Below are 10,908 nucleotides of genomic sequence, written 5' to 3'. Positions count from 1 at the left end.
AACAATACTCCGCGGGTGCCACAGGTCGGGTCAAACACCTGAACGGAGGTGCAGCCCTGGCCACAGACTCGCAAACTGAACACCCCGGGCTGACTGCTGTAATTGTGCTCGCGGCTGTCATCGTCATGCATTGAGACACGTTTATATTCACTCATCATGATGATGAGCAGCAGCTACACGACCGACTGCCAAGACAAGCGACTCGAAAAACGAGCATTGCGCTGAAGCAGTTTACAGGAGCCAATTCATTGAACACCTCTCCGTAGCAGAAAGTCTATCGCTGGCGAGGATAATAAACAGAGATGCGTCGTGTGCTCTGTCTGGCTCGACTTCTTATTCTCTGTAAAGTTTCTTCCTTCTGAGAAAATAGAGCTGGGAAGCGTCTTATTTTATAATGTGTTTTATTGCAACAACTCAGCAACCACCAAGGGAATTACCACCCGCTTCCGCATATTCCAAAGACGTCACCGCAAAGACCTCTTCACGCGGATAAATAAAAGCTTCCCTAAACAATGATCTTTTTTTGACACACAGGTGATCGAAATTTGCTGCTGAGACATTTTTTAATGTACGCTCAACGCTGCTTCTATGGAAACTACTTGGAAGCGCAAAACTAGCCTGTAATGTAGTTTCCCAATTCGGAGTTGTTGATTTTTCAGACGCACTCTGCCTTGCGCTGCTGAGGACAGTGGGAAAACAGAACGCTGCATACATTCTGGAGAGAGACAGATTAAAAAAAGAGATTGCAGTTTTAAAATATTCGTGCACGACTTGCAGTTTGGAAAGCATGGTAATCCAGCAGAAACCAGGACAAAAATAAAACTGTTTAATTAATCGGTTTTGAGGTACAGTATTTTGCATAGTCTTTTTTATCAAGTGACAATCGGCATCAACAACATATTGTGATTGTTATACCCGGGACAAAAGTAGTGCTTGTATGAGGTGGAGAGGTAGTATGTACCTGCAAGGTAAATAACTAGAAAACGCACTGACGTGCAAGGAAAAAAAGTTCTGTTGACATAAAATAAAAGATAAGAAAGAAAAAAAACTGCTCAAGATCTGCGATGGAGGCAAGTTCCTCTCAGTCTGCCGTGGAGTCTGGGGGCGATCATGCCTCGACTGCCGGGGCTGGGGCTTTGGAGCGATCTGAAATCAACAGCCCTTTCCCCCAGCCCAAACAGAGGTCCCTCCGAGTAGTCTACGTCCTCAACGATGGCTTGAAAGCCGTGCAGGCGAACAGCCCAGAATCCGGAGCCCTCCAGTGCCTGCAGCGGGCGTGCGATGCAGAAAGCGCCATCCTTGCCACGGTTACCTTCGGCACGTTAGACTTCGGGGAGACTTCTGTGCTCGACACATTTTACGATGCAGGCAAGTCAAGAGACTCTATAGTCGTGCAAATGCCTAGCTATTATTATTATTATTATTATTATTATTATTATTATTATTATTATTATATATCTTAAATACAATTGTATACTTTGTGATGATTTCTCACCACGTGGGATGTGTTTATTGACTAGAGAAAAAAGAAAACACAAACAAATAAGCAAACCAAGTGGGATATTACAGTACAATGAGCAGGCATGTGCTGAACTTTAAAAACTAGCGGGTCAACACGATAGAGGAGCTCCAGTCTCCTCTCGTCGCTACATGACCAGTACCCTCCACTGCTGCTTTGGTGGGCAGAGGGGAGCTTTTCCAGCTAGTGCTTCTGCCGTGTCCACCAATACCGTAGCGCAAGGGAAAGACAATGCGCTGCCGTTCTGACACGAGTTCCCATTGAGCACGGGGCACTTTATCTGATCGATTAGATTTGACAGTGAGATTCAAACTTCATTTATTTAGAAACCTGAGTGAAGAATTGGAAGTTGCATGTAACACTAATTATTATTATTATTATTATTATTATTATTATTATTATTATAGAGATGGAAACAAGACTGCTATTTATAGCAGTTTCACCCATTCCACGTTTTACTGCAAGCTTGATTAGCCACAGTGTAGAGGTAACAAGCTCAGATGTGTTCTGTTAAACTGATAGTAAAACCAGGAATGGATAAAGCTGCTATGCAATTGGGTGTCTTAGTTCCATCCCTGTATTATTATTATTATTATTATTATTATTATTATTATTATTATTATTATTATTATTATTAGGAGGAGGAGGAGTAGTTATATTTACTAATATTAATAATACAAATATTATATATATATATATATATATATATATATATATATATATATATATATATATATATTAAATAACATACATTTTATCTATCTATCTATCTATCTATCTATCTATCTATCTATCTATCTAGAGAAGGTTACATCTTTGCTTCTCAAAAGAATGATTTTGACCCCAATCTCCTATGACTTGATTTCCTGTTTTGAGCTGTGCTGTGTGCTGTCTCAACCTGCCCTGAGAGGACTGGAGGAGTCAGAGCTGTCATAGTTTACAAACTATTCTACATAAACCTGCATGAGCATGCTCACAGAGCGAGGGGAGGGCGGTCACTGGAACAGCACAGAGCTCATGGAGAGCGGGTTCGGAATGCTCACAGAGCGAGGGGAGGGGGTCACTGGAACAGCACAGCACAGAGCTCATGGAGAGCGGGTTCGGAATGCTCACAGAGCGAGGGGAGGGGGTCACTGGAACAGCACAGTGCAGAGCTCATGGAGAGTGGGGTTCAGAATGCTCACAGAGCGAGGGGAGGGGGTCACTGGAACAGCACAGCGCTGTAGCACTCATGGAGAGTGGGGTTCAGAATGCTCACAGAACAAGGGGAGGGGGTCACTGGAACAACTGGAACAACTGGAACAGCACAGCGCTGTAGCAATGCAAATTTGTATAATAATTCTTGTTAAGGAAATCAGTATTTTAGTGGCGTTCCGGTTTAGGACTGCACCTCTGCTTCACGCTACTCACAAGTCTTTATATTAAATATCTGAGTTGTTTATTTTGGATTTGGTAGCTTTATTTGGTGTGTTTTTACTGTGACGTACAAAGCTTTGAGAATCTAGACCATTGTGTTTATGCTATGGTGATTTGTAGTGTCAGGAATAGATTGTTGGCTTGTGTAAAGTGTATACTGTTCAATAGGAAATCATGTGATCTTGTACACTTCATGCATTTTAAATAACTAACTCTCATTGCAAAGTGTTGTGCAACAGTTTCCTATGTGCTGCCAGGCTTGTTGCTGCTATTTGTCAGCAGGGTTACATTATAACCTGTAGTCTAGTTTGAGTGCTTCTGTACTGTGCTGTCCTGGTTTCCTTTGCGTTGCACCGGGCAGCAGTGCTGGGCACAGGGCATGGCTAACATGCTAATACCATTTTGGAGTAAATAGCTTTGAGAGTCTGGCCCATTATGGAAATAATAATTGCGTCGTGTCCAACCACACGACTAGAGAAAGAGAACGAGAGCTCTGCTGTGCTTTCCAGCAGTGTTGAAAAAGATTTTGTGTTCTTGCTACGGAATAAGAGCTGGCACAGTAAGTGTGCTCTCTGAGTATTGTTTTAGACACGGCCTGGCTGAAAGGAACGCTCAGTGTTTAGCCTTCAGTCTGCTGTGGGCTCTGGCACATGTTGTGGTACCAGCCATGTTAGTTGTGTGATGACAATCAGAACCTGGGAAAACCACAGCAAACCCAGAGCCCAAATGTTTCCCCTGGGATTTATTGTGCCCGTTATTTCAAGTGTACCCTGGATGGCGTACCCCATGTACCTGGGAAAATAATCAAAGAAGCAGATCTAAAATAAGCAAGCCGTTTCCTATAAGCGTCTGTCCTGCCTTGAACTCCGTGGCTGGAGTTCAGATCCTCCTTATGCTTCTGAGCGCTTAGCTGCGAAGACTATACTTTGATCAATGCACCACAAGATGAATATAAACCTTATTAAAGCATATAGGAGCTGATGTGTTCCTGATATCACTGAAACTCTTTACACCTCATTGAAAATCATTACAATCTTTTGATGTTGGATTAGTCAAATCTCGCTTTTCAATTTTCTCAGAACAACTTCTGCCTGTGTGTGTGTGTGTGTGTGTGTGAGAGAGAGATCCAATAGCAATTGGGGGCGAAACAAAAAAGGCCAGTGAAGGGAGTGACTTTTTATTTAGCTGCAGTAAGTGACAAGATTATTCTTGAAAAGGGGGTCGGAAATATCACAAATGAATGTGAATGGTGTTATAAGAAGAGCCCTTTATCTGCTGTGTAACTCATACAGCTAGCATGTGCCTTCTAAATATGAAGAGAGAGAGAGAGAGAGAGAGAGAGAGAGAGAGAGAGAGAGAGAGAGAGAGAGAGAGAGAGAGAGAGAGAGAGAGAGAGAGAGAGAGAGAAATAAATAAATTGCAGGGCTCCCTTGACCTCAGGGGCCTGGCTTTTTGCAAATAAATAAAATGTACAGTAAGACCATTTATTTTGTTTCTGTTCTCACCACGGTGTCCCTAGCCCCATAGCCGTACTTTAAATAAATACTGCTGTCAATAAATACTGCTGTAAATGTCCTTGGCAGTCTCAGCAGAAAGGATTTCCAATTATCTTTGATATTTTGTTATTTGTTACTTCTTTAAATTCACTGTAAGAAGTGCAGCAGCATTAACTCCTTAACCACCAGCCTTCTTTTTTTATACCATTGTTAATCCAGAATGAAACAGCAGCGATTCACTGTGGTCAAAGTGCAATACAAATCTGCAGCTCTGTGTAAAAGCATAGCAAAGTGTAATAAAGCCTTGTGAAAGCATAAAGCATAGTTAAGCAATGCAAAGGCCGGAGAGGCAAACCGTGGTAAACTAGAGTAAATGTATAAGAAAAGCATGGGGACATTTTTAAATTATTGTGCAGTTTTCTTAGGGCAGCAGTGTGCAGCAGCCTGAACACACTGTTCCTGTGTAGGTATTGGGAATAGCCAATGGGAACATGAATATCCCTGACAAAATAGCTGCAATCCCGGCTAATCCCTCCCCCAGACAGAACTTTTTTTTTTGGCCCGTCATCCCGGTTTGACGCGCAGGTGGAAACACAGCCTCGTCCGGTTCTGATTGCTGATTGTTTAATTAGCTCCCTCTTCTCTGATCCGATCCACGCTGAGTCCACAGTCCGTATTAAAGGAAGGCTCCTTGGACTTGGTATTTCAGACCATCTGCTCGGCCACTCGCAAGTCCCTTATTGTTGATCTGTTTGATGCCAGACCGGGGTCAAGTCCAGTTGTAATTGTGCAATTCCTAATTAATTGCGATGTCATTCGATCGTTATTCTTGTGACCCCATTTGTTTGAATAAAATCAACACAAGTTATATGGTATGTTCCTGTGTTTGTCCCTTTTTCTTTCCAGACATTGCTGTGGTGGACATGAGCGATGTTTTCCGACAGCCTTCGCTCTTCTATCACCTGGGGGTTCGAGAGAGCTTCGACATGGCGAATAACGTCATCCTGTACCACGACACCGACCCCGACACTGCCCAGTCCCTCAAGGTCAGGCTGCTTTCACAACACTTCCACTAGCCACATGTGTTTGAAACGTGCATGTTATGTGCAAACGTGCACGTTCCTTTAAAAACATGCTGTCTTGTCCTACACAAGGTTAAGGAACGCTTTTTCTACCTTTGTTTTTCATACTTGGAAGCAGCTGGTTAGTTAATGACAGGAAAGAATCCATTAAACAGATGGAGCAAGTTTTACCCTCCAGTTGAAATGACCAAGCAAGTGCAACAGTACAGAAAGCATGACTTGCAAACGGAGATTTCATTAACCAAGCGTATTAGCGGATATCGTGTTTTCACAATCCTGTTTCCTGTAACATGTGCTCCTCTCAAACCTGCACATGTGAGACTTACAGTACATAACTGGTGGAAGCGCAGTACAGCTAAGTACTTCACTACAATCACTTTGATGTATTACAAATGCTGAACTAAGCAGTAAGGAGTAGCACCGTGAAGCACACTAATCCTGTCCAGTCCAGTGCCGCTTCACAGTGCTTGTTCCTGTGCTGCGTTCGCAGTGCTGTAGCCTTTGGGTCTCGTGTGACTGCTGTCACTGTGTAATGCCGGGTTGGAATTCACACCACGCTTGTTTCAACAACAGCAGCAGCGTGGCGCCCCTGGGTGTGGATATCGAGCCCTTCTCCCTGGAACATGGAAAAGCAAAAGCTTCCTAACAGGCTTCTAACAGAACACAGGTAGCCAGCCTGTCTGTGGAGTCCAAACAGAACTAACTGAAGCACACAGGGACAGGCTTAAATACAGGAGAGACAGGCTGAATTGGCAATCAATTAAGCAATTCAGCCTGACCAGCTGCATTCACATGAGCATTGACAGATCAGTAAGGCTCCAAATTAACTCTTTCCTGGGACAGTTATAAAGTCATAAATGCAACACAAAAAGTAAAATCCCTAAAATTAACACTATTTACAAGTGCAGGTTTTTCACCCCATCACAAAGAGACGCTAGTGTAGTGTAGAAGCACAGTCAGTCCGTCTCCTCACTTCCCATGATGGCCAGAGTCTATCTGAACAGTCTATTCGTTGGACTGAAGGGGCCTCTGGGTACTGCAGGTAACTGCAGCAGGGTCAGGTTGTGCTGGGTATGGATTCGTCTGTGTGTACTGAGGTGGATGCTACAGGACTATTGTGCTTTAAGCTATTGCTGTTCAAAAGGGCAGTCTGATTCCATAGCCATTCTCAGTAATGTCTTCATGTACTGTGTGCATGCTATACAAATGTGACTTTACAAATGTGTCCCTTTGTCACTGATATGATTGATTCAGAGAGGATAACCCTTAAGAGTACATATAAAGTACAGAGGCGAGCATCAGGAAGTATATATATATATATATATATATATATATATATATATATATATATATATATATATATATATATATATATAATATAAAATACTTTTTTTTTTTTTTTTAAATCTGATATTCTTGGATTACTAATCCGGGTCTGTGAGACCAGACGCTGGTATTATAAAAGGTTTTGCAGGTGCCTTCATTTAAATGTATTGCCAGAAAGGGTTAATACAATGAAAGATGTTTTGGTGTAAAATCCAATGTCAAGACAACCCTTAAATTGTCAAGTTTACCAAGCTAACTTTATGGGGTCTCAGATTAGATTTCCTGAACTAAAGATAACCTTTGATCGAGATGCAGCTGCTGAATGGAGCTCGTTGCCGGACACCTTTTAGACTAATAAACCATGAACCAGAATGAACCGCATCAATACTAAATGTAACAAAGTTACTTTGATCACCCTAATGCCTCCTTTTGTCATCTTGTCTTTACAGGACATGGTTTCCCAAAAAAACACAGTAAGTATTAAATTAGAGCAACAAGAACGAACAAAGAGGTGGGGGAGACATGACTCGGGTGAGCTGTAACCTCCCTGCCGTTTCCTCTGTCATTACAACGAGCACACTGAAGCTGCCAAGCTATTCTTGTAGAGATAAGTAAAAAAGAACAACATCACTCCCATTAAAAGAAAAACATAATATAGCTTGGGAAACAGTGGAACACACACTCTGTCACACACAAAAACACACAGTCATGCCCGCACAAGCACACAACTTCTCTTGTGAATGATCTCCCCTCTCCCCTCTCTCCTCTCCCCTCTCTGGAGCTCAGAGTTGATTAAGGAGTTTTGTTCCCATGGTGTCAGTGTTTTGCTTTGGAGGGCAGCTCGAGTTCACAGATTCCCAATAAAGTTTAACCTCGGGACCTATTCCCACAGACTGCCTCTCTAGTCTGGTCTGAGCTGCAGCGGGGTTGTCATGTTACAAAGCGAGCCAGGGAGTGATTGGTCCTTGAGTTCTCCTTCCATAACAGGTATCCTGCACTCCACACCGTGTGCATTGCTAACCTGTTATACTCAGCAGAATCCACAGCAGACACCCTGGACCGCTTTTCATTTTGGAGCGCCCCCTCAAAAAAGACTCGTCCCGCACTTTGAGATGACACAGCTGGTTAGAGCTTGAAAAGATTTGCAATCGAAAGATCATTTTTTGCTGTGGTTGGTCGGAATATCTTCTGGGTTACGTTTACTGCCTGAGCCAAACAAGATTACACTTCACGGTATATAAGATCATTGTTTCTAATATTGAAGTACCTACCTCTTTAACATCCTATTATGTGAGTTCTTTAGGAGTCTATGAGGGGGCATGCTTGTTAACTATTCCAGCAAAATATATGCTTCTGAAAAGACTCCCCAAAGCCCACTTTTTTTTTTCTAAAGCGAGGTGTGGATTGTCAGAATTGAAGCATCAGGAACATGTAGCCAGTGATGTCGTCCCTCTCGTTCTCGCACTGGGGTTGTGGATTTCGTTTCCCTCTCGTTCTCGCACTGGGGTTGTGGATTTCGTTTCCCTCTCGTTCTCGTACTGGGGTTGTGGATTGTCTGCTCTGTGTCTCTCCTAAGTTTCCCTGCATTCTTCATTTTGTATATTTTCCCTGTGTCTTATTTGGAGCACCATAGGCCGCCCCTGGGTCCAGTTGCCTCCTGAGTACCACAGTTGTTTAAGAGTGAAAGTAGGTATCCTGTGGCTTGGCAGCCTGTGTGAGGATGCTAGTGCTAATCAGCTGCAGAATGCATTTGTATTATTAATCAGCCTGCGTTTTACTCTGTACAATACTGAGGTATTACCCGCACAGTGCAATGTGTTCCTCCTACACACTTCCGACCCTCTCACTAAATCAGCATGCCAAACTGATTATAGATTTAAAGACGGGGTTGGCTGATTTGTGAAGGATTTTTTTTTTTTCTTAAAGGCAGGAATGTATGTTTTCCTTCTATTTTTTATTTTTTTAGTTAGTTAAGAAGACTCTGTATTTCATATCAGTATCACGCTGCTTTTTAGGCAGGAGGAGAGTCTTGCTGTTGCTGTGTGTTGCAGTGTTTAACAGCCTGTACAGTATGAACCTCTTTCTTTGTATAACATGCTTGAATTGACGTGCTGAAGTGCTCTTATCCGTTCTGGGTAAAATCTAACATAACCACGGTAACAGTTGGGGGAATGTTTTGTTCCTCTTTTCAGGCGTCCAGCGGAAACTACTACTTTATTCCGTACATCATGACCCCCAACAACGAGTACATGTGCTGTGAGAACGATGCGCAGAGGAGGGCCTCGGAGTACATGCAGCCCAACTGGGACAACCTGCTGGGACCCCTGTGCCTGCCCCTGGCGGACCGCTTCATCAGCCTCATCAAGGACATCCACGTGACCTCGTGGTAAGTCAGGCATCGGGAAAGGGACCACGTATGGCAATCCGTACACATGGCTTTCTCAGGCTTTTGTGTGGAGTCCTGTGGTCAATGTCACTACCTGGCAGTAATGTAAGTGTGGCTGCAGATTGAGGCAAAGCAGAGTTTGGAAAAACACGTTCTGCTTATCCGTAAGTTTCCGTCACGTGTGATTTGTAGTTCACCCGTAGAGCAGATCAATTTTATTGACTGATTTTTATATACATCATAAAACATACATAATAGGCCTCCACCAAGCACATGGGGCTCTCTGCGACCAGCCTCTGGATGGTCAACTCTGTCACCGAGTCTGAAGGTGAAGGCTGAGGGTTACAGAACAAGATGAGCCGTGACACCGAGTCTGAAGGTGAAGGCTGAGGGGTACAGATCAAGATGAGCCGTGACACCGAGTCTGAAGGTGAAGGCTGAGGGGTACAGAACAAGATGAGCCGTGACACCGAGTCTGAAGGTGAAGGCTGAGGGTTACAGATCAAGATGAGCCGTGACACCGAGTCTGAAGGTGAAGGCTGAGGGTTACAGAACAAGATGAGCCATGACACCGAGTCTGAAGGTGAAGGCTGAGGGTTACAGATCAAGATGAGCCGTGACACCGAGTCTGAAGGTGAAGGCTGAGGGGTACAGATTTGTTGCCCTCGTCTGAATGTGAGCCTAGAAAGATGAATGGGCTGGGGGTGAGTGATGAGCCCCTCCCCCTCCCCCCCATACAAGAATCCAGCTCTGCATGCACAGACACATTTTTTAGGGCGGGTGCGTTGTGGAAGCTCACGCATGAGTGACAGTGAATGCATGGATGCAGGTAGGTACAGCACTATAAGTACAGTTGTAAGTACAGTAAATCATTTACATAAGGGTGGTTGTCCTGCTCTGTTCGAACTACAAGACTACATTTACTGTGAAAGATGTATTTTGTGTATGTGTTGTACGCTGGGGTGGCTAGAAAGCTGATAATGTACTTTCCACCCTTAATCAGACTCTTAATAGTGTATGCACCCTGGCTGTCATATAAGTTTTAATTGAGTGCCAGCTACATGGCTGCTGTTACGAGCTCTCCAGTGAAAACGTAATCTCGGTTCATACGAGCTTCCTGTTTCAGGATCTCAGCCAGCACAGGGGTTCGGTTACAGTATGGATACCTTGAAACACTACATGACAGTGAGTCAGCTGCTTTTTAATAGTCCACCTGGAATGCTTTCCAACAAAGATTACATGGCAGCACACAGGGACCACACAGAACCTTCTCGACATGCTTGCAGGGCATTCTGAGACACAAGCCAGGAGGGCTGCCATGGAAACTTGAGACTTCATGGAAGACGCCTTGACCACTGCTATTTCTCTACTATATGTTGTCAGAAATTAATTCTGAGAACTATTCTAGAATTATCCAGCAAAGACTACTAGCTATACCTTTTAACAGTGACACACCATGGACAATACCATAATATAAACTGGTTTATTTTGCTGTGAATTTCTGACTACCAGATGCAGTGTGCTGTTGATAGGCACAGTATGTAAGTAGTTTAAAGAACGACAGACACAAAATAAAATTCTCATAAGTAAATGAGTTGTATTGTGCTCACATAATTTTGAAGTAGTGTAATAATCACGTGGCATTTATATTTCCAAGTTCTGCATTTTACATAACAATGCTTA

At 43.4% G+C, this 10,908-nt stretch overlaps 1 protein-coding gene across 3 annotated transcripts in view; it reads left to right on the top strand.

Annotated features, from left to right (window-relative positions):
- Positions 1-10,908, top strand: part of LOC117407360 (mitogen-activated protein kinase kinase kinase 15-like) — a 42,349-nt gene continuing 31,441 nt past the window's right edge. The window contains exons 1-4 of one of the 3 annotated variants that reach the window (XM_059028027.1): positions 1-1,368; positions 5,338-5,477; positions 7,289-7,312; positions 9,032-9,225. In XM_059028027.1, the coding sequence (XP_058884010.1) occupies positions 1,065-1,368; positions 5,338-5,477; positions 7,289-7,312; positions 9,032-9,225 (662 nt within the window). In that variant the 5' untranslated portion in view covers positions 1-1,064. Of the gene's footprint in view, positions 1,369-5,337; positions 5,478-7,288; positions 7,313-8,381; positions 8,526-9,031; positions 9,226-10,908 lie in introns of those variants that run through there. The other 2 variants (XM_059028026.1, XM_059028028.1) reach the window with 2 other exon arrangements.

This window comes from Acipenser ruthenus, chromosome 8 (genome assembly GCF_902713425.1).
Source record: "Acipenser ruthenus chromosome 8, fAciRut3.2 maternal haplotype, whole genome shotgun sequence".
NCBI classification, from domain to species: domain Eukaryota; kingdom Metazoa; phylum Chordata; class Actinopteri; order Acipenseriformes; family Acipenseridae; genus Acipenser; species Acipenser ruthenus.
Note: the sequence above shows the minus strand (reverse complement) of the source record. Positions and strands in the feature narration are given on the sequence as shown.